The sequence below is a fragment of the Crocodylus porosus genome, unplaced genomic scaffold (assembly GCF_001723895.1).
Source record: "Crocodylus porosus isolate Cpor-Errol unplaced genomic scaffold, CroPor_comp1, whole genome shotgun sequence".
NCBI lineage: Eukaryota > Metazoa > Chordata > Crocodylia > Crocodylidae > Crocodylus > Crocodylus porosus.
This window is the reverse complement of record NW_017728943.1, coordinates 20370427-20393798: the sequence shown is the minus strand read 5'-3', so window position 1 is coordinate 20393798 and position 23372 is coordinate 20370427. Positions and strand designations below refer to the sequence as shown.

The 23372-nt window shown below is 45.5% G+C and overlaps 1 protein-coding gene and 1 long non-coding RNA gene across 3 annotated transcripts; one reads left to right on the top strand and one right to left on the bottom strand.

The window, feature by feature from the left end:
• Window positions 1–3337: 3337 nt before the first annotated feature.
• On the top strand, window positions 3338–21277 carry LOC109319360 (cell cycle control protein 50C-like). 2 transcript variants are annotated; one of them, XM_019548859.1, is made up of 7 exons: window positions 3339–3695; window positions 6307–6417; window positions 10476–10577; window positions 16012–16102; window positions 17694–17834; window positions 18994–19203; window positions 21014–21277. In XM_019548859.1, exons 1-7 carry the CDS (start codon window positions 3492–3494, stop codon window positions 21199–21201), a joined length of 1047 nt encoding a protein of 348 aa, XP_019404404.1. In that variant the 5' UTR covers window positions 3339–3491; the 3' UTR covers window positions 21202–21277. The 2 variants fall into 2 exon arrangements, with proteins under 2 accessions (XP_019404405.1, XP_019404404.1); XM_019548860.1 differs by lacking the exon at window positions 6307–6417 and having other exon boundaries at window positions 3338–3695.
• An 81-nt stretch (window positions 21278–21358) lies between these two features.
• LOC109319363 lies at window positions 21359–22247 on the bottom strand. Its single transcript, XR_002103493.1, has 2 exons — window positions 21756–22247; window positions 21359–21724 (listed from the first exon to the last, which is right to left on the bottom strand). It is a non-coding gene; the product is annotated as an uncharacterized LOC109319363 (long non-coding RNA).
• Between the last annotated feature and the right edge of the window lie 1125 nt (window positions 22248–23372).

Sequence of the window (23372 nt, the reverse complement as noted above, 5' to 3'; positions counted from 1 at the left end):
TGCACAGTTGTTCCTTGCCTTTTTGGAGGGATTGGATCCTGTTGATAGTTGGAATAGTTTCTGTGAACATTGCAAGGGTGTTGTTTGGTTGGTTTGCTGAGCTTTGAGCACTCTGTGATGGTTGAGGATCCCAGCCGTATTGCTTTTTGCTTTTCCCTTCCATAAAGGGCCTGAAAGAGAGCACACAAGAGCAATTCTGACCAGATTTTATGTTGCTGAGCTATTGTTGCTGTTGTCTGAGCTTAAGGTTCCCAGCCCTCTCCAGAGAAACTGTAGACCCATTGCATCTCAACAGGGTGTCCAAGCATAAAAAAGTTATTACAGACCAGCTAAATTCAACATTCAGCACTGAGAGTCTTAGTAGTCTTCCCGGATCCCTTTAAATCTTGATTGGACTGCCCCGTACAGAGTGGATCTCCAGTAAGGAATAGAAGTATAGTTAGCTCTATTAGTCTGAAGTCAGTCAGAAGGTAGGGCAGGCTGGCATTTAGACTAACAATTAGTCTCTCTACACATGGAAGCCAAATGAAATGGATGACAGTCAATCTACACAAGAAACTTGTTCAGGTATGCTGAGATATCTTTTTGCTGACTAGATGCAAGCAGATGAACATCATACCCGAGAGATTCCAGGTAACCAACCTACTCTGTTCTTCATACCACGCAGCCTGTTCTGACAAGCTGTGCTTCTCTCTCTCCAAGGAACTGAGGAACCACTTCATCAGGGTTTGTTTCAGTTAGTCTCTAATGTGCCTCCCTGACCTTCCTACTTCCACTGAGGAATAGACTTCTAAAGGAGTCTCTCCCCGGAGAGCTTGCCACAGTGCAGGGATTTTGGTGTTTGATATGCAGAACTGGTTTACTAGCATTCAGCACATTGCACCAGTCTGCATCAACATCCCCCCCCCCTCCAATTTAATCTAACAATCTTTTGGTCTGTTCTATCAGCTTTACAGCTGGAAGGACACCTGAAGGTGGGTGTTACCCTGTTTCACAGCGAGTATATGTAATCTACAGTGTAGTGTCTTTCCAGTGCAATCCACTTACCATCAGATCAGGAAATAATAAAACAGGCCCACTTGCTTCTTCATTTTATAATGAATATTTTTGTATGAGAATAATACACAACTTCATAGTCCTTTGGGAGAGAAAAAGGAAACACTGTTGATATCTGGGTTATGAAATTGCCTCCTTTTTCCAAATGTCTTTCTGAAAGGAGATGGATTTGTGTCCTGGCTCTTTCTTGGGTGCAGTTCTAAAGTCTTGACTATGTAAAAATGGCATCATGGGGCTCTGCGTTTGTTGGATCAAATGCATTTATTTTATTAGTAAAAAATACAAGTAAAAAGTTTCCACCCCCCGCCCCCTTCTCCATACTACTAGCTCTGCAGTCACAGCAGAACCTGAAAGCAGCTGGGGCTGTATCTGGTTTGTACATCAAGTAAATTTAGAATTCACTTAATTCGGATGGTGACTCGCAAACTAGCAAAAAATCCATTTTGCTGTCCCTAAGCTGTGTTGAGCAAACTGAGTAAAATATGCTGGTTTACTGGTTAGTAAAATACAGATCTTTATCAAAGGAATGGTAGAACTGGGCTGAAAAATGAAAATGAAGCAAAGTTTTGTCTAAAAAAAGAAAGCAGGGGTGTTTGGGGTTGAAATTCAAAGCCTCCTGTATCTGGATGCAATTTAATAGGAACATATTTAGTCAAACAGTGGTGCGATTTGTTAACAAATCCCATTTATAATGCAGGTCTGCTAGTGTGTAGGTGGGAACAAACTGGGGGGGCTACAGTCTGAATTACTTGGAAGAGCAACAAATAACCTTTTATTCATTCAAGCCCCTTCTTTCCATTGCTGGATCTCCTTTGAACTGCAGCTGCCATGCTGGCTGCATTGTGGACTAGAGAAAGATGGGGAAAAGGTAGCTGTTAGGGCTGTGCGAAACAGCACCATTCCATTTTGACTTGCATTTTGACAGAACAGCATTTCAAATTTCATTTTGATTCAAAATTACTGTTCTGTTTCATTTAGTGAGAACAATTTTGCTGTTTTGACGCTGTTTCGACATTTTACCCATAGGCTATAATGGGGAAGCTAGAAACAGCCTATAGCTTTGGCCTTTTTGGCCTGATTTGGATGAAACTTGCAGGAATGGTAGCCCCTTCTGAGGCCATGAAGACTGCCAGGTTTCAAGGAGACAGGTGCAAAGGTTTCAGGAAACTGCACCTAGAAGTCTTGAAAGCAAAAAACTCATGTTACATGTATGTGTTAAGCCACAGTGGGGTCTAAACTGCAGGCATGCTAGCCCCTGCTGAGGCCACAAAGCCTGCCAGCTGTCAAGGGGATAGGTGCAGGGGGAGTCTGGGTTCTGGGGCCCTGCACCTCTGGCTGCTGACAGACAAAACTCATGACACGGGTGGGTGACAGTGTGTGTGTGTGTGCGTGCTAAGGTGCGCCCTCACCCAACTGAGACCCAGGCAGAAAGCAGGGCAGTTCAAACAATGCTGCCTTCTTTGCAGTTTTTCCATCCCTCCCCCAGAGTACTAGGATTGGAAGGGACCTCAGGAAAGGATGACAGTCACTGGCCAGCTGCACAGTCAATAATGAGAGTACTCCTTCCCCCTTCTTCCCCCTCCCTCTCCTTACATTAGTTTCTGTTTCCCTGCAGGCAAAACTCAAAACGTTTAGAAAATTTCAAAACATTGTGACTTGCCTCGTTTCATTTTGAGGCTGTTTCGAAGCTCTCTGTTTTGTTTTGATGTTGCTGTTTCAAGCTCGAAACGAGTTGAAACAGTGCCAAAATGAAACTGCTGGTGAAATTTCATACAGCCCTAGTAGCTATAGGGATCCTATTTCCCTGTATCTTGTGTTCCCAGTTCACACAGGAAATGATGTATAACGTCAAAAGTGGCATCTAAGAGCTCGGAGGGGTTGGCACCAATGATTCAGTGCTGTCCATTTGTTCAAGGTATCGTGGTTGGTTCCAGATAAATGTTGCCTCAGGCTGACACTGAATAGGAGCCCCTTCACACTGTCACCCAATGCAGCAGCTGCTTGGGAAAGCCCAAGTAATCCATTGCTTGTTATAACCCATCTCTGCTTGGAGCAGCTAGGGAAATAAAAAGAGGAGAAAGAGTAATGGATCTGATGGTACCCTAGAATGGCAAGTATCCCGTTTCCAAGTAGAAACTGTGCTGCCAGTGATCAGTAGCTCAGAGCTTAGTCAAATCTAACAAACAATTAAACTGTGAGGCAGGAAAAGACTAACTATCTTGGAGAACCATAATGTATTAGATGTTTTCCCAGCAACTGTCTGAAATACACCACCAGGTGTAAAAGATAAGTCTGCTGGGGAAGGGAGAGCTAGTTAATGAGTAATACCAGGAAGTAACAAAGGTTTGAAAAAAACAGCACAGCTTCTCCCTTCAGAAAGGGTCAAAAATTTAGTTCTCCATCCCAAATACTTGCCCTTTTCCAACGGGGACATCATGACAAGCAAGAGCAGGAAGGATGCACAACCCCCCAACTCCAGATGTCCAGATAACAGCGCATTCAGACAACAGAAACTGTCAGCCTGGCAGCCCAAACTCACACCTGCGTCTGTCCTCTCTGGCTTCATTCTTATCAGTGTATTCTGCCTCACCATGGGAGTCTGCCTCATCTTGTCCGCAAAGAGCGTCAAAGAAGTGCAGGTTGGTTTGGGGTGTATTTTTTGACACATTATTACATAGAGATTTAATTGTGTTTAGGAGAAAAATAACAGAGAGCTTGTGCTTCAAAACAAAGATGGTTGCAATGATACTGTGTACTTGTATGTGCTTCCTTCATACAAGTATGTCAGCCCAACTGGTTTAGAATCTGCAGTGCCCCTGTGAAACTATAGTGATCACCAGGAAAAAGATTACCACATTGTAATTTTTCCATGTGCTTAGGGGAGGAGAGAGACTGGTCACTGTAATTACTAGAACATTTAAATAAACATTGGTCATGTTAAAAATCTTTAAAAAAAAAAAGAAAAAAGAAACAACGACAACAAAAGAAAGTGTCCGTGCTTTTTAACAAAATTACTCTAGGTAGACCTGATTAAACATTATGACTGTTTGCAGACGTTAAAAAAAAGAGAGTACTTTATTGGAAGAAGCAATGTGTTACTTCCACCTGGCTCTGGAGCTGTACAGATTTGGCAATTCAGGCAGTTTTTTGGTGCTTTTAGCTAAAGCTGATTCAATCGGCTATTAGATAAAAGCACCAAAAAAGGTCCACTAAAGTGCCCAATCTATACAGATGTTGGGCAAGCTGGATCCAACTAACATGCTGCCTCTTCTGGGCATGTGCTGGGCTGGGCATAGGAACATGCTGAGTTTAAAGTAAAGCGCCATTTTTGGTTTTTTGTTTTGTTTTTTTTAACATCTGCAAGGAGCCTATAAGTCCAAGTGAGAAATCAAAGCGACTGATCGTGATCAAATAATGTCAATGGTCATCTATCAATTCACATTATTTTGATGTTTCTGGCAGCTGTTCAGGACCTGTGAGAATAATCATAAATCTTGAAAGCTTCAGAGACTATCGCAAGTGATTAAGAGACTGATCAATTGTTTTGGGGATGCATTATCAGCTTTTTATTTGGTTTGGTTTTCCAGCTATTATCAGTACGCTACCAGGTGACTGAGCTGACTAATCGCACAAAAGAAATAATCACTAGTCCAAGTTAACTGTTTAGAAACTACTCATAGGTTAAAATTGGTTGTGTAAACAATGCTGGTGAATACTTACGAAACAGCAAATGCATCTGTAGAAACCACTTTCACTTTGTGACTGACTTATGAACAGAAAAGTGGTATAAATCTACCAGTAGCATTATTCACAATAAATAACCAGCTCTAGGTATAGGTAAGTAATCAAATATCAGTTTTACACAGGATAAGTTAAAACATACAATGATTTATTCTTGGTTACTCAGTGAATCAATCGTGCAGTACCACCCAAGGTTTCCCAGCCTTCCCTAATGCACATTGCCATATGCAGCATTCATGTGGTATGGAGCACATAGCGTGTACTAGGACCGACTAGGATAACTGGGATATTTTTGTATGACCCAAGGGATTAAAAAAATAGCATGAGAACATTTGTGTGAGTTGGTTTCCTTACAGAAAAAGTGGATTTTTCAGACATTATGATGGCCTTGCAGCTCACTCTGTCTCTGATACTGTATAACCTAAGCATATACTTTCAGCCCTTAAATTGTCAGCCTTTATGATGAAAAGATGTTACTAAATATTCAATTATAATAGGGTGTTGGTCATTTTCAGCATTAAAAGCATTTGTTTGGGGTAGAAGGTGCTAAATAAATGCAAAATGTTAAACAGAGCAAAATGGTGTCAATTTAGATACGTTGCTTGCCTCAGTTAATTTTTTGATGGCTCTGTTCTTTGTGTGCCAGCTGGCTTCAGCCCTGCCTTGGGGATTCCTGGTCCACTTCCAGGTCCACCAGGGAGCATGCTGGGCGTCCCCCCGGCTCAACAACTGGTGCCGTCTGGATCGGGGGGGGGCACCTGAGGTTCCCCTGTGGCTGATCATGGGGGTGGGGGGGAGTCCCATGCACTCCCTGGTGGACTTCTAGGTTCGCCGCTGAGCAGGTGGAGGCCCCCCCCCACACTCCTGTGGGACACTCCACGCACCCCAGCACCACAGGTATCACAAGCTGTGCCTGCTACCTCGTGGTACGTAGAAAATACATTTAAAGCTGCATCTACGGCCAAATCGCTGATTCTCTGAATTGGCACCAAATCTTCAGATTCAGATTCGGCCAGATTGAATCGGGGACAGTGATCCAAATTGACAAATCAAATCACTGTCCCTGATTCGGGCTAAATCCGAATCTGAATTGAATAGGGCCCACTTCGCACACCTCTATCTGTCAGTCAGATGTTTCACCAGCCAGATGGGATGATTATTGAGCAATGTAAGGGTACATTGCTTTTCTGGGGAAGGAGGAAGTACACTCAGCCCTCAGCTGCCAGGACAGGAGTCTCATGGATAGGGGTAGAGTTGTCAGAAGAACCTATCTGACTTAAAGACATAAGTCCCTCTGATATTCAATGAGATTTAGTGTTCAAAGTGCCTAAAATGGGCATCCCAGTCTTAAGTGAGTGACTTCCTTTGAAAATATTTGTCCCTGGTTACTTGAATGCTCCTTGGAAACGCATGAGAACTGGTTATTGAGTCTTAGCAGCTAAGACATGAGGCTGACTCAAGGGGATGTCCTACAACATCTGATTCTTGCTTTGTTTCTATGTTGGATAGATTAATTATTCAGACAAATGCCTGATCTGTTCAAAACTGCGTGAAAATTCCTCTAATTGGAATACTGAATGCCTCTGCTCTGCTGACTTCAAATTAGAGGAAAAAATACAGGTAAGTAACATGAGAAACCACCCACAAACTATAGCTACTAAATTCCTATGTGATATGAAGTATACATTTGGCTACATAAGACACAAAATGATTTCCTTGAAGTCCTTCATTTTGCTGTGTTTCACAAATCTAAAACCCTGGGCATGCTAAATCTTTGCCACTGGCGTTCATCCTGGCACATTCTGTTAACTAAGCAACGTCAGGCCTCATTAATACTTGGACAGGAGATGAGGTAAAAGTAGAGGCTCTAGAAAGTGGTGGCATTTCAAGACATGACTTTTCCCTCTGAGTCAGTAGTGAGCCCATGTCTATACCCTGGGGGCACAGTGCTGCTAAGTGAACATCTCTCAAAAGACATTAAATCTTGACCACTTGTTAACTACCATATTTACTTGAATCCAAAATGAGGTTCCCACATGGGGAAAACAAAGCCTTGCCTTGGATTTGAGGACCAGCCTGGGACAGGTGGGAGCTCTGGTCTGACTTTTATCCCAGGCTGAAGCCAGAGCTGGGCCACTGCCTGCCCCAGCCTAGAATAGTTTTTGGTGGCAGATGGGGAACATGGCTGGGGGGAGCACAGGGGAAACTGGGGGGAGGGAAACCTGCAGCCTTCCTCCCCCAGCACCCCCCATGCCTGTGCCTGCCTCCCCTCCCCTCTGCTTCTCTCCTCCCAGCTGTGCCCTCCCCCCTTACCTTCTATTCCAGGTCCAGCCCCAACCTGGTGGGGCTGGAGGATGCCACCACTTCTCCCTGGCTAAGGCTGGGCTGGGGCTGTGCTGCTGCAGCATGTCCTGGATGAGAAGAACAGCAGCAGGTAAGGGGGGTGGGCAAAGAGGTGGGGGCAGGCACAGGCATAGGGTGCAAGTGGCCTGGGGAGGCAGGCTGCAGGGGAACAGGAGGTGGGGGAGGCAGGTATGGGCAAGGGGGGCATATGGTAGGACTGGCAGCAGGGTGGGCAGGAGTGGGAGGGCAGTGGGTAGGGAACTGGCCCCTCACCAGTGCTTTCCGCACCACCAAAGTGAGGTTGGACAAATTTAAGATGGCATTCTACTATTTAGTTTCTATACCTGGAAAATTATGACATCTATAATTTTCCATGAATAGAATCTAATTATTTTAGGGGGTTATCTTAAATTTGAAGTCATCTTGGATGTCAATAAATACAGGTAACCTCTTGTAGCCCTTTTCACAAGGGCTGTAGTGTTAATGTCCTGGCTCCATTTTCATGTTAGTAATTTCATTCTAGAGTTTTAACTGGAAAAGTTACTTTTTTCTGTCCTAAACTGCTGAAGGATATTGTCACGCACTGTTAAAAACAATGAAAAAAAACTACGCCAGGGGTTGGCAACCCCCAGCATGGGTGCCAGAGCACACACACTTTGGGACAGAGGGCAGGGAAGGGGCCAGGGCTGTGCTGCCACAATGAGGATCAGGTCCCCCGTGGCTCTCCCGCCATCTGCCCCTGGCACATCAACATCTTACAAGTTGAGTTTGCTGGTGTTTTTGGCACTCTGCTGAAAAACACTGCTGAACCCTGAACTACGACAAACAAAACTACTTCATGGGATAGCTATATTTCAGTAGTGATCAGAGTGTGCAATTTAAATTTTTAAAGCCACTATGAGATTCCTCAGCACAGAAGAGGCCCCAAAGATATTACGTAGACTAATACATGTGGTGCAAGAATGTTTTGAGAGTTGTAGAGCATTTAAAATCAAAGGTAAAATATATTCCTTTCTTGGCTACAAAGACTAGGTACATATTTCTCCTTAGCCTAGACCTCTTCTAGACAGAGGACTTACACCCTTCTAAAAAACTGACCCTAAGTGACTTAGGAACCCAGCTCCCATTTTCAGTAACTTAGGGGGCCTATATACAGCAATGAGGCTGCTCTGAGAGTGCATCAGAGCAGGCTTGATTGAATCTCCTGAAGCATGGTAATTACCAAGGATCTGAGTTTTCCATTTCCTATGGAAAAAAGTGGATTTCCTTTTTTAAAGGAGAAAAACATGGATTCTATCTTTGAAGCTGGCAACTTCAGGTTTCCCCTTGCAGGCTGGCAGTGTTCCAGCCGACAAGGATCTACTTGGGGCTCAGGGAAGCAGAGGGAGGGAAATCGTGGGCAGGGAGCACCACATGTTTGCGCACGCACGCACACGTGGTTGGCAATACAGCAAGGCAGGGTAGTGGGAGCAGCCCGCGCAGCTGGAAACAGGTAAATCTATGGGACGGGGGGCTTGGAGGGCCAGGACTGGGGGACTGTCCGGGGAGCTGTATGTGGGGCACGTGTGTGTGTGTTGCAGCGTGTGTGTGGTGTATGTGTGTGGGAGTCTGTGTATCTTAGGGTACCTGCCAGCACTGGGGGAGGGAATCCGGGTGCTGGGGCTGCAGCAGGGCAGTGGGTTTTGAAGCACCACTTGGTGCTGCCAATGAGCCCAGCTCAGTGTTGCTGCCAGAGGTGCCTGGCCCTCCGGTGGGGGAAGGAGGTGGGAGGGTGTTCTTTGGGGGTGGCGGGAAGCCAGGCAGTGGCTGAGGCACCACATGCTGCCCTGCACCACTGGCTGGGGCTGGGGCATGATGGGAAGGACTGGAAGTATGGCTCTGGCCCAGGCCATGCTGTGTGCAGCTGGAGGAGGGTGAGGGGCTCCAAGCAGTTTCAGTCCCACTTGTGGCTGCAGCAGCTCCCACTCATGTAGGTGGCAGCAGAGTGAGCCCGGCCCCAGCACAGGCTGGAAGGAGGAGGGGGAGCCAGTGGCACTATCCTGTTCCAGTCTGGGGCGCTCATGCTACACCAGGCAGCCTAGCCATGTTCCCCCCCCTCCCCCCCAAGCCAGCAGTATCTCCCGACTTCACATGGCCTTCCCTGCCTCTGAGAGCATGGACACCAGCCTCTGGCAGCCTGATCATGCAGCTCCTCACTGCCCCTGAAAGACCCCTGCCCCCTCCCCCTGCTGCAGCGCTGTGAGTCCGTGTGGGGCCGGCCGGGGTGGGGGGTAACTGAGGGCTGCGAGTCAGGAGTGAGGAGAACCAGCAGGGATGGAGGGCTGCGGGTTGGGAATGAAGGGCACCAGTGTGTGTGTGTGGGGGGGGCAGTATATCAGGGCTGCTCAGTGTGACAAAATAGCAGAGGCAGGATAGCCACAGCTGGACCTATGTCTTGGTGAATGAAGGTGGCAGGGAAAGCTCTGATTTTCCATGATAAAAAAGAAAAATGCCAAAATATATAGGTAATTAGAATGTACTTTATGATTGAGGCACTGGTAAGCTTCCAAATTACTTTAAAATGATAAATATATCAATAAAACATTGTGTTCAACTGATATATATATAAGTTGTGTTTCATTTTAATTGTAAAAAAACCACAGATTTGGGGTTTTTAATCACAATTTGGGATTTTTTTAATTGGAGAGAACAAGGATCCCTGGCAATTACCACACTCTAGCAGACTCCAGCATCTTGTGCATCAGCGTCCCCATGCTGAAAAATGGCAGTGGGGGTGCTTTAACTGAATCTCGTTTGACGAGCTTTATTTAGTTAAAGTGCCCCCACCACCATTTTTCAGCATGGGGACACTGATACATGAGACACTCCCAAGTGCTTTAATTAGTACGGCCCTTGGAGCTACTCTGTTTAAAGCACACCCTCCCTCTACTCCTGGAGCGCATGTCTAACTGCTGTTAGGTACTTGGGAGCTAGCATCTAGATTGTTAAAGATCTTTAGGAACTGACCTCCTGAAGTACCACAAGGGAGCTTATTCATGTGAATCAAGTTTTGCTGGATCATGTCCAATACCTGTTACTTTGAGTAAAATAATATCTTTGAATTACCATAGTATGTCCTCTCCAATGATTTCAGACTACAAGGAGTAGGGGAATGATGGTGTTCCACCTCTCCTCCATCCACAAGCCCAAAGCACATGGATGTCTCAAATAAACTGATCAGCTGTAATGTTAACAACATGAGCATCTAAATAGTCATCATACAGCTGCCTGCACTTGTGAAATGTATCTTTTTGCTTGTATCCCCTCTCTGCCTAAGTTCTTCTTTTGAATTCTAGGGTGATGTTTTTATGTACTACGGCCTGCAAAACTTTTATCAGAACCACCGTCGGTACGTCATGTCCAGGAGCAACGCGCAATTGCTGGGTCGAAATACAGATGTAAGAATGTTGCATGATCGATATTTTAGTGCAGGGCCATCCAATTTCTCAGCAGACAGGGGCCACACACTCCGCAGACTGCACCAGTGCAAGCTGTGGGCCTCTTGGACCAAATGACATGTGAGCAGTGCCCTGGCCTCAGTCTCTGCAGTCTCCTGTGGCAGTGAGCTCCCTCAGCACCATGGGTGGGAGCCACACCTTACCACCCACAAAGATAGGGTGATGAAGCAAAAGCCAGAAGAGGGAAGGGGAGCCCAGAGCAGCTGGAGCCAGGGGGAGAACAGCAACTGGGTCAGAGGCTGGAGAGCATAAATTAACCCCTCACAGGCTGCACTGCAGGCTGCCACTGTACAGCCCTGTTTTAGTGTACAGAGAGCTAATGTAAGCTCACTATAGCCTCTAATGCAGGTGTCTGAGTGTTTGGCTTGGTAATAAGGTAAAGCTTTTCCAAGCTAAGTCACTGCTGTCTGGTTAAGCCCATGTGACATGAGTTGGTGAGAGGTATGGAAGAGAAGAGGAGAGTGGTTAAAGCACAGGTCCGGGTTCTGTTCCTGGCTCCGTCTCTGACTTGCTGTGAGCATAGCTGAGTTGGTATACTTCTCTGTACTTCAGATTCCTGCTACAGTCAGTGCAAACAATGTTGCTCCTGATAGCAGGGAGGTTGTAATGCTTAATTTGCTGGAGCACATCAAACAGCCTGAGCTCCTGTGGTTGAAGGTGCTGCAAAAGCAGAATACATATTCTTGCTGGCTTCAGTGGCATGGGGTCAACTTCAAAAAATGATTCTGTAACTCTGGTGACTGTCTCAACAAGCTACCAGTGGCACTGAACTACCCTCCCCTAAAAGTCCTTTTAATTGGAGGTTGAGAGTCATGGCTGGGAAATTTTGGGGAAGGTTGCATTTTTGCTGCACCTGCTGTATGTTATCTCAGGATGAATAAAGGAAATTGGTCCTGACTCCAGACCTATCAAACCTGTTCCTTCTGGGAGCACTAAATTATAGAGGAGTCATAGAATCATAGAAAGTGAGGGTTGGGAGGGACCTCAGAAGGTCATCTAATCCAATCCCCTGCTCAAAGCAGGACCATCCCCAACTAGATCATCCCAGGCAGGGCTTTCTCAAGACTAAACCTAAACTTCCTTTGCTACAACTTGAGACCATTGTTCCTTGTTCTGTCATCTGTCACCACTGAGAACAGTCTAGCAGGGGTGGGTAATTATTTCAGGTAAAGGGCTACTTACCAAGTTTTGCCAAGCTGTAGAGGGCCATATGGGTAGCCCCTCCCCTTGACAGGTGCCCCACCCCCTGGTTGCCATCTTGCAACTGGAAGTCCCACCCCTAACCTCTGACCTTTGCTACCAGAAGACCCTCTCCTTGGCCCTGGAATTAGTCCTTTGGGGAAGAGGGTTTGCCATCTTAGGGGGGAAAAACCAAATTATGTACTAAAAATCAAATACCCATAATAATATATTTTAATTTAATTTTTTTTAAAATTGTCTTAATTGTATGCATTTGTGGTATATATGCAGAAATAATTGCATATGGGGGTTTGTGTGGATGTGTGTGTGGGTATGGGAGCCATATAGTTTAGAGTGGCCCTACTGGCTAGGCACGGGCTTCTAGCTGGGGGCGTGGGGCCAGGATAGCCCTGCTGTTGCAGGAGCCTGCTGGCACTTCCCCTGGGTCTTAGATAAATATAAATATTAATTTTCTAAATGTTTTAGGGGCCCCACGGGCTGGATAGAATGGCCTGGCAGGCCAGACGCGGCCACGGGCCGTATTTTGCCCACCCCTGGTCTATTTCCAACCTCTTTGGAACTAGCCTTCAGGTAGTTAAAGGCTGCTATTAAACCCCCCTTCTCTTCTCCAAGCTAAATAAATTTAGTTCCTTCAGCTTCTTCTCAGAAAGTCATGTGCCCCAGCCCCCAAATTATCTTTGTTGCTCTCTGCTGTACTCTGTCCAACTTGTCCACATCGTTTCCATAGCGAGGGGCCAAAACTGAACACGGTACTCCAGATGTGACCTCACCAGTGCAGAATAGAGGGAAATAACTACTTCCCCTGACCTGCTAGCAATGCTCCTACTAATGCAGCCCAGTCTGCTGTTAGCCTTCCTGGCAACAACGGCACATTTCTGATTTGTATCCATCTTATTGTTCACCATAACCCACAGGTACTTTTCTGCAGACCTACTGCTTAGCCAGTCTGTCCCAAGCCTGTACTGGTGCATGGGATTTTTCTTTCCTCAGTGCAGGACTTTGTACGTGCCCTTGTTGAACCTCATGAGATTTCTCGTGACCCAATCCTCCAATATGTGTGGGTCACTCTGAATCCTAGCCCTGCCCTTCATCATATCTGCTACATCACTCAGCTTGGTGCCATCTGCAAACTTGCTGAGGATGCAATCCATCCCGTCTTCCAGATCCTTAATGGAAATATTGAACAAAACCAGCCCCAGAACCGACCCCTGGGGCACTCCACTTAATACAGGCTGCTAACTAGACATTGAGCCATTGATTACTACATGTTGGGCCCAACAATCCAAGCAGCTTTCTGTCCACCTTACAGTCCATTCATCCAACTCATAGTACCTCAGCTTGCTTGAAAGAATGCTATAAGAGATGGTATCAAAAGCCTTGCTAAAGTCAAGGTAAAGCATGTCCACTGCTTTCCATGAATCCCCAGAGCCAGTTATCTCATCATAGAAGGCAATCAGGTTGGTTAGTCATGACTTGCTTCTAGTGAATCCATGCTGACTGTTCCTGATCACTTTCTTCTCCAAGTGTTTAGAAATGGATTCTGGGTTAAGTAATGGATTCTGTTCCATGATTTTTCTAGGGACTGAGGTGAGGCTGACTTGTCTGTAGTTCCCTGGTTCCTCTTTCTTCCCTTTCTTAAAGATGGGCACTGTATTTGCCTTTTTCCAGTTGTCTGGGACCTCCGCAATCACTAGGAGTTTTCAAAGATAATGGTCAACAGCTCTGCAATCACATCAGCCAACTCTCTCAGCACCGTTGGATGTGTTGCATCTAGCCCTATGGACTAGTACACATCCAGCTTTTCTTAATAGTCCCTAATCTGTTCTCTCACCACTGAGGGCTGATCATCTTCTCCCCGAACTGTCCTACCCGGTGCAGCAGTCTGGGAACTGATCTTGCCTGTGAAGACCAAGGTAAAAAAGGCATTGAATACTTCAGCCTTTTCCTCATTTTCTGTCACTAGGTTGCCTCAGTAAGGGACCCCCACTTTCCCTGACCTTCCTCTTGTTGCTAACGTATTTGTAGAAACCCTTTTTGTACCCTTCCCATCCCTTGCTAGCTGCAACTCCATTTGTGCTTTGGCCTTCCTGATTTCATCCCTGCATGCCCCAGGAATACTCTTATACTTCTCCCTAGTTATCTGTCCAAGCTTACATTTCTTGTAAGCTTCCTTTTTGTATTTAAGCTCACCAAAGAGTTCTCTGCTAGGCCAAGCTTGTTGCTTGCCACATTTGCTATTCTTCCTGCACGTCAGGATGGTTTGTTCCTGTGCCCTCAGTAAGTTTTCTTGAAAATACAACCAGCTGTCCGGCACTCCTTTGCCCCTCCGCCTGGCCTCCCAGGGGATCCTGCCCATCTGTTCCCTGAGGAAGCCAAAGTCTGCTTATCTTAAGTCCAGGGTCCTTACTCTGCTGTTCTCCTTTCTTCCTTTTGTCAGGATCCTGAACTCAATCATCTTGTGGTCACTGCTGTCCAACTTGCCATCCACTTCTACATCCCGTACCAATTCTTCCCTGTTTGTGAGCAGGTCAAGAAAAGCATGGCCTCTAGTTGATCTCTCCAGCACTTGCACCAGGAAATTGTCTCCAACGGTCTCCAAAAACTTCTTGGGTTGCCCAGCAGATGTCAGGGTGATTGAAATCCCCCAGGAGAACCAGGGCCTGTACTCTGGAAACTTCTGTTAATTGTCTGAAGAAAGCCTTGTCTACCTCATCCTCCTGGTCAGGTGGTCTATAGAAGACACCCACCACAACATCACCCTTGCTGCTCTCCCCTCTAATCTTAACGTAGAGACTTTCTAGAGGCCTATCTCCAGTTTCATACTGGAGCTCTAAGCAATCAAACAGCTCTTTTACATACAGCACAACTCCTCCTCCTCTTCTCCCCTGCCTGTCCCTCCTGAACAGTTTGTACCCATCCATGACACTGTTCCTGTCATGTGAGCTATCCCACCACGTCTCTGTTATTCCAGTCACATCATAGTTCCTTGACAGTGCTATGATTTCCAGTTCTTCCTGCTGGTTTAAATCTTAGTTTAAAATGAATACACAAATCCCCCTCCTTCCAAGTGATAGTTTTTAGCTACAAATTCAGCTCTGTTGGGCAGTGGCTTTGGATACACTGGGGAATTAGCTTTTTGCTTCTTAATTAATTAAACAGGCTTCTATTGTTTTTCTTTTTTTGTTGTTGGGGGAAGTAAAGACAGAATCGTGTGAGCCTTTATGATTCAGAAAGGGACAGCAGGAAGAATTGGACATATGATAAGACAGCAGCATCTACCACTAGAGGAAATAAGAGATAAAATCACTGTGTTAACTGTGTAACTCACCCTCACAAACTTAAAACTAATTTACCCTGGTTAAAAAGTAGTTTCCAGCTGTGCTGTCTGGCCAGTTCTTGTGGTTTTGCCACCATAGTTGTCTCTCTCTGCTTTCCAAGTGCTTCCTTCTAGCTCTCAAAGCATGTTCCCATGATAACTACTTTCCCATGCATGCAGCCCGTGCCTGCTTTCCTGTTTGCACATATGGGCAACAGCTTGTCAGTTCTAGGACAACCCAACAAACCATGTATCAGAGGCAGAGCCGATGAACATTGATTTCTTACTTAACCCAGAAGGTTTGCAGCTGCTCTGTGAATTGGTATCAGAGGGCAATTCCAGCAGAAAAATGTCCACAGTGACTTCAGACCTCCTGGAGGTGACATTAACCATAGACTTGAAAGCGGCAGTGCAGCCCCTTGCAGGTGACCACATGTCTTACAACCCAAAGAGGGGAAAGGTTGGCCCAGATCCAGAGTTTCAAAATTAAAAGAGAGAAGGATAAAAATATTGAGCTCTGCTATTTTGAGATCTGGCTGTGGGTTATAGCTATACCCTGCAGTAGAAGAGAATTAGAAGGGCTGTGTTGCCACAGGAGATCCTCTAAGGAGCTGAATGGATCTGAGGTCATGTAACAAGCCACTGGCAGAGACTGGAGCAGAGCACAAGTCTGCTAATGCTCTGTCCATTGACCCTGACTTATTCCAGGTGGGTTTGTCTCCAAAGTGACTGAGAGGCCCTGGAGACTCCTAAGTGTTTAGTGTTTAAAAAAATAAAAATAAAAAGGGGAAATAGATAAAATATTAAGCAAAAGATTGCTTAGGAAAAGATGTAATTGTTCTGTGTCCTTACATTCAGATTCATAACAGCAACTGTGCACCTTTCTCAACCTATCGCAATGGAACTCCCATGGCTCCATGCGGTGCTATCGCCAACAGCATGTTCAATGGTAGGTGTCTTCCACATCTCATTTATTCAACTGCCTGGCTGTACCCAGTGGAAACATCTCTGTGGCCCTGAGTCTACCCAGAGCCCCACTGTTGGTCTCTGCTCCCACTTGTTGTTAGGCAATGTGACTGGAATGGAGATGCCAAACAGCACTGAATAGCATTCTACCACTTTGCCTGCAAGCCTAAATACATTGCCGTGTCTAGAGGATTGCAAGGAATCCTACAAACCATTTGCAGGACTGAGGTTCTGAGTAGCCTAGTAAAGTAGCTTAGCTGGAAAGTGTGCAGATGGGTGAGCACAGAAGACCCGGAATCTAGCTTCATCGGGTGATGTGCTTGCAAGTGTGAAACAACACATTCTTGCTATACTCAACTGTCAGTTGTGTGTGTGATCTTTTTCTCCTAACGTAGTTACCTCAGAGCAGCATCCCTAATGGTGGTGGTGGTTGGCCATCACATGCTGTAGAAATCTGTTCACACTAGGGAGTTGTGTCACTAAAATGTCATTGGTGTAGTTGAACTATTACAACTTGTGTGTGTGGACAAGACCAAAGTGTGCATACATAGGCCCTGTCTTCATGGGCATAGAAAGTTTGTATTTCAGTCTTACTAGCCCAGTTGAATTCATCTAACCTGTTTGAAAAGGCTTCTTACCACTTGCTAAAAGAGAGAGAGCACCACTCTTCCATGCAGACCAACCAATATGGCTTCAGACATGTTAGCCTGTGTCTCAGTGAGACTTAAGAAAGCTTTTCAATAATGTGACATAAACATCATTCAAAAAATGCACTTTTCTACCCAGGAGATTGTACCAGTTTTCAACTAATTTGTAATTAGACTTTTTCAACTTTACTGGATAGTCTCATAATGACAAATCAGGATGTTTCCTTAAGGCACAGACTCCCTGGTCTTTATGTTCACTTCCAAAAATATTGATTTTATATAGTCTCACTTTGACATCTCAGTAGAGAAGAGGCACAGGTTGCTTTTATCTTGATACAGGGAATTGAGGGCAGCTCATGATAGGAAGTATAATATTAGCCTTATTTACATGGAAAGAAGCAACCAGTTTCTTGATTCCTCTGGAATTTTAAAATAAGGAAGCTGCCCTGTATAAGCTCATTTGCAGTAAAACACACTTTTTCTAATGCTGCAGTCATTCTCCTGGTGTCTCATACAACACACCCTGGGATATAATACCTTTTTGAAAGGTGGAACAAAGAAAAAAAGATCTTTCCTTGTAGTAAGTAACTGAGTAGCAGCAGTCTTTGAGACTTCAAAGATTGTTCTTGTTTAAGGCTCTTCAGTGGTAAACTTCTGGTGGAATACACCAAATGGGTAGAGGCTGAAAAAAATCATAAAATATTCTCTTATCTCTTTATTTCTCTCTGTTCCATGGAGGGGAGGGGTTAGTGTGTCTGTGTGGGTGTGTGCATACACATACCTGCACCTACCTTCAAGCTTTCACTTGGTCATGCTAATTACTAAAGTGACAGGTGGCAGTTGCAGGGCAGTTAATGTTTTCGCTCGATCTGAGCCTTCAAGAGGCCGAGAAGCGATTAATACATATTACTTTTGATCCTTCTGCAGATACAATTTCTCTTTTTTACTATACTAATTTATCCACTGCTATCCAAGTCCCACTACTAAAGACTGGAAATAGTTGGTGGACAGATAAATATGTGAAATTTCGCAATCCAACATCACACAACCTCACTTCTGCATTTGCAGGTAAGAATTATTTCATTTGCATTCCCTTATTTTTAAAGTCTGCCTGCTGTGGGTGGACACCCCCTGAGACAGGCTCAGGCCTTGTGAGAATGGTCTGTGTGTTCTCCCCACTGGCAATTAATTTATCCAATGGAAAAACCACAAGAGCAACCTCACAAAACCGTCTCCAGGTTCTCAATGGAAAAACACCAGAATCAGCATCCGGGATGGAAAGACAGATGCTATAAAGAGAAAAAGATGTTCCAGAAAGACAGAAAAGTGAAGTCTTTCCCCTCTCTTCTCCTTACTGAGGAAGACTGTTGGGCAAAAAGAGTGAATAAAGTGGGACTTATTGTCAGATCGTCATCTTCGTTAGCTCTTTAAACTGATGACTAGCTGTCACTATTGATATTAATAGCATCACTACTGGTAGTGCTGCTGTTAGTTTATATTTGTATTGTGGGGAGGACCTGTGAGTACTAATCATGAACCAGGACCCCACTTTGCTTGCTGCTGTACAAATGCTGAGCCGGAAAATGGTCCCTACCCCCAAAAAACTTGAAGTCTGTGCAAGATTAGCACCACAGCTACCAACTGTAGATAAACAATGCATAAATACTGACCTATCTTTCAGTGCATTTTGTGAGCAAAGAGAAAAGAAACAATCTATCAAAGCACAGGTAAACAATTAATTGCAAAAAGCAGGGTAGAGATGCACCTTATAGCTTAACTGCATGAGAGCTGCATGAACTTTTGTGATCTCCAGCTTCCTTCATCAGATGCTATGAAAAGACATGCAGAAAACAGGCTATCAAAAAGAGGGGGTGATAAGATTAAGCATGGGAGCATTGCCACGTGATGAGAGTACAGAAGGTAGGAACCAGAAACAATGGTAATAGTTCATGCTTGAATCACTTTCTTTTGCACGGGTTTCTCTATTACATAAGGATTATTACATTTACCTACCACATGGGTATATAATTAAGCTCAGTTCATTTGTGTTCTAAGATCTTTGGATGGAAACAGCTCTCTGCTGTGCCTGTCTTCCGAAAGCAGGGCTAAACCTCTGTCCGTTCTCTGCTCTTGCATCCTCAGTTAAACATCAGAAGCCCAGCAGGTGTCAGTAAGTAACTACTTGTCTGAGCAGCATTCCTTCCCTGTTCTCCATTTTCCTCCCCAGGGACAGCAAAGCCTCCCTACTGGCAGAAACCAGCCTATTTATTGGATGAGGAGAATGAAAGGAATAATGGTTACATCAATGATGACTTTATCATATGGATGCGGGTGTCAGCTTTCCACACTTTCAGAAACCTCCACCGTCGCCTCAGCCGCACCGAGCAGTTTGCTGATGGTCTCCCAGCAGGGAATTACACCTTTCGCATTTTCTACAGTATCCTTTCATCATGCCTGATGTATTCCTTCATTTTTAGATAGGTATAAATTAGATGATAGTTGGCTTGGCAGCATTATGGCAAGAAATAAAGCCCTAAGGAAGATCTCAATTTTGACAACCCTGGATTTTCTGCAGTCTGCACTAGTGGCTTTAGACACATCTCTCAAGTGCTTTGTATTGGGCCAGCTTAAGCCATTGTACCTCAGTTCTGATCCCGCTGCTCGTCTGATGTTTAGTGACGAAGCACAGCAGTGGCAGCTTTTGTAGAGGTTGGGAAACCAACTTGTTCCAGGTAACCTAAAACAGGAATTTAAATCAATATATTTTACACTGAGCTACCTTCCAGGGGTAAGGTATTCATGTGTCAGAGGGCCTTTTCCAGTTGAGTATGTGTCAGTGGAGAACAGGTTTATTTATTCTTTTATCAGAACAAAGGCTTTTTCTATGCTGAAAGAGTCTGTGCTGCTATGGCTATGTCAGCAGAGACCCCTAGTGGAGATGCAACCTATGGGAACAGGAGTTGTTATGCCAGTGTAGCAAGGTCTCCTTCCCAAGTGTTAACCTTGGGGTGCCTGAAGTACTGCTGCATTGACACTGCTGCATCTACCCCTGGATGGTGCTGGCATAAGTCATCAGCGTAATGGCGTGACTTTCTCATACTCCTAGGTGAAGCAGAAGGCCAACAAATCTTTGTAATACCATCCTGTTCTAAGAGATGAAGCCTGGGATGCTAGTGTCTCGCAATGAAGAGATTGGGATATCCTACAAGCATTATGTAGAGTGTTGGCATGTCAGGGCCTGGTGTCTGCAGGCGGTGGTTCTCTTGTACAATTTCCACCCAGATTTCCCAATTAATTTGATGTGTTCACTTTAAATATTATGGGCCCAGTTAAACCCTGATGTAACTCCAGTGCATTAAACAGTTACATGACACATGACCCTGACATCATAACATTAAAGGATCCAAAGGCTTTTCCATAATCTGCCTTGTAAAGGCACACCAAAGGTCTTCATAAGCCTGGTGGACTATACGGCCAGTGTAGTTGAGGCAGGCCAATGGCATTCAAGGGAGTGATGTATGTTTGGCTACCTTGAACTCCCCAGCCTGAATGATCAGGTACCTGTTTATAGGGCACTGACCGCATGCCCCTGGAGCTCTTATGAGAGGCCATCGTGCTGCATGTGTGAACTTCTCACCTCTACCCCACCAACTTGAGGCAGCAAAAGATATTTTTGCCAACTCTTCTCTGTACATTTCATCATGACAGTGTAAAGGACTGCAGCATAGGTGGTCTAGCATAATGGTTAGGCCACTGAGGGAAAGCAGGGCCTGGGGCTGAGTCAAAGGGCAAGATCCATATACCAAAGCCAGAGAGAAATCCAGAAGCAGAGTCCACAACATAGTCCAGGGTCGGGATCCAGGGATCAGATGCCAAGTACCAATCCAGAGAGCAATCCACATGGCAAAGTCTTAAAACAAAACCAACCCGGGATCAGGAGCCAGGAAAAAGAACCACAGGGAAATCCAAAGCTGGAGTCCAAAAATAAGCCAAAAACCAGGGTCAGGAACCAGGATAACCAGAGTGTAAGAACCAGGAGGCTTGCCACAGCAGAACTGTTGACTGGCCTGCAGACCCAAGGCCCAAGGTTTTGATGCCAGGGAGGAGGCTTGCTGCTCCTAAACTGTGGGAGAGTTAAGTAGCTGAGGTTTACTGCTGGTGTGGCACAGGCAGGTCTGCCTGGTCAGCATCGTTGACAAACAATATGCTACAATTTGTTAATGAAACTTTAACTTCACCCCCATCAGATTTCCCGGTTTCCAGGTTCAAAGGGAAGAAATACCTGATTCTCTCAACTGTGGTGTGGTGTGGGGGAAGCAGCCTCTTCCTGGGAATTGCCTATACAGTTTCTGGTGCAGTGGTAATGCTGGCAGGTTTTATCATAACTGCCATTCACTTGATGGTCAAAAAAAGGAAAACTTACTTTCAAAGATAACTAGACAATATGACTCTTTGGACCAAAATAAAGGCAGTCCTCTGAAGAGAGGACAGAGAAGCATGGACCTTTCACACATTCCTCCTCCCCGTAGAATCACTGCAAACACAGAAGAGGTGGTGAACACACAGGAGTCCCGAGCATTGCAATGTTCTTCCATAATACAAAATAGCCACAAGTTCATCAGGTGATTCCAGATGAATAACCCCAAATGTCAGTTGTCTACTAAGAACCAATCTTCAGGATCTGAGAGGTGTTTGTGCTGTTTGGACCACTGTACTTATTTGGAATCCTGAACTGCAGTGCCTTCATAGAGAAGTGAGACTGGACGGGGCCTCAAGAGATCATCTGAGTAATTACCAAGTGCAAATGCTGGGCCAAAACTCAGGTCCTCAGATTTTGCTGAATCTGTAATCAGGCAAAACTCCCACTGATTCATTCAGCAGCATAACTGAGGGCAGGGGGAACCGGGGCAGCAGTCCGGGTGCCATCTTTGTGGAGTGGGGGAGGCAAGAGGAGGGGACTAGACAAAACAGCTACTCCTGTAGTGACACCTGACCACACCACTGTAATTTGCACAGCAGGAGCTGGTGCTGCCCCTGAGTTGGGGCCTGCTTCAGCTGTGGACCTCTCTGTGTGAAGTAATAGTCTATGTGAAGTAATATTTGTAGTGAAGCTTAGGCTTCTAAGGCCAGATCCAGATGTGCAGGCATGTGAGATTTGTCGCCGCAAACCTCTTTGCAATGCCACAAACTGCATGTGTTGCATATTAAACCATGGATGGCTGCCTGCTCACTGGGCTGCCTGCTTTCCTGTCTTGAGGCACACTGCACCCCAGGCAGCTGCTCCACGGCTCACTGGGGCACCACGTCATAGCACGGGCTTCACAGCAGAGCTTCCACACTGGGGCACGCAAAGACAGGGGATCAGCCAGCCTAGGGCTGCCTGTTCCCCTATCTCAAGGTACACTGTGCCTCAGCCAGCTGGGGAGTGGCTGGCCAGGGTGCCGGGTGGCTCAATGCACAGGGTGCCCCATCTCCATGTGCTACTTCCTGGCTGGCTGGGCCACAGGGTGCTTCAGCATGGGGGCTCCCTGCTGGCTAGCCCTGCCCCAGCCAGGCCCCCTGCAGCACATGGAGCAGCAGGACAGTGTGTCCTGCTGCAAACCATGTGAGCAGGGGCATGCACTGCAGCATAAAGTAGCAGCATCAATTTGTGCTGCTACTATTTGTTCTGCTGCAAACGCACGCCCCTGCTCACGTGGACACTACCTATGTGTCTAAATCGCTGTTAGAAATGGGACTTAGGATTCTAAATCTTTAAGGCACTTTTGAAAATGTTACCCTCTGTGACTCGGTTGAAATCACTGAGGCAACAGCCTGTGCCAGCGCTGGGATTAGAACTCAGGAATTCTGGCTTTTTGCCCTGTGTTCAGACAGACCAGAGGGCTGTTTTTCACTCAAAACGGAGTTTCAGGAGCTGCTATGCATTATAGGTGTATAAGCCACAGAACATTTGTCACTGGTTTTATTTCATCATTCAGAGTCTGGTAAAAATGTTAGGCAGGAAAAGAATAAACAATAATCTATGTATTTCAGTGTGAGGGGAGTATACCCAAATTAAAAAAAAATTGCTTATTTAGAAAACCCATTCAGCCTAGCAAGCAATGCTTACAATATACCCATTATTATCCTTCAACTGTTCATGGAAGTAGGTTGCCTGTAGTCTTAACATCTATGAAGTCTTCAAACCCCTAAGAGGAAAATACTATCATGTAATGAATCTTCCTTCTTCCGTTATGCTGCTGTTTAGGTCCTGCCTCAGAAAGCAAAAGCACATTTTCTTTTCTTTTCTTTTCTTTTACTATGGGTGTATCATTCTTTTAATTCTTATCATGGCCTCTAAATAATCTCCTTGGAATAAGTCTCTGGAACTGGGAGGTTACTGGTTTTTAATCCTAGTGACTCAGTGGGCACATCTACATGTGCAATTAAAGTGGAGCAATAACCTCCAGGGTTTAGTGCTCCAGAGTATATTGCTCCTGGGTGCTCCATTTGAACATGAGCTGGGTTGGAGCAAGCATGGCTGGCAGGGGACCTGGGGGGGAAGGGGGCTAGCCTGTCCACCTAGGGCTGGTCCTGCTCAGCTCAGCATGCCATGGAGGGGATGGC

What these genes read in the sequence shown, in the direction of transcription:
- LOC109319360 (XM_019548859.1), top strand. Translation starts at nt 3,492, where the DNA reads ATGACAAGCAAGAGCAGGAAGGATGCACAACCCCCCAACTCCAGATGT. An exon ending in CGCCAACAGCATGTTCAATG is followed by an intron (nt 16,103 to 17,693) that starts GTAGGTGTCTTC and finishes ATCCTTCTGCAG; the next exon opens with ATACAATTTCTCTTTTTTAC. An exon ending in CCTCACTTCTGCATTTGCAG is followed by an intron (nt 17,835 to 18,993) that starts GTAAGAATTATT and finishes TTTCCTCCCCAG; the next exon opens with GGACAGCAAAGCCTCCCTAC.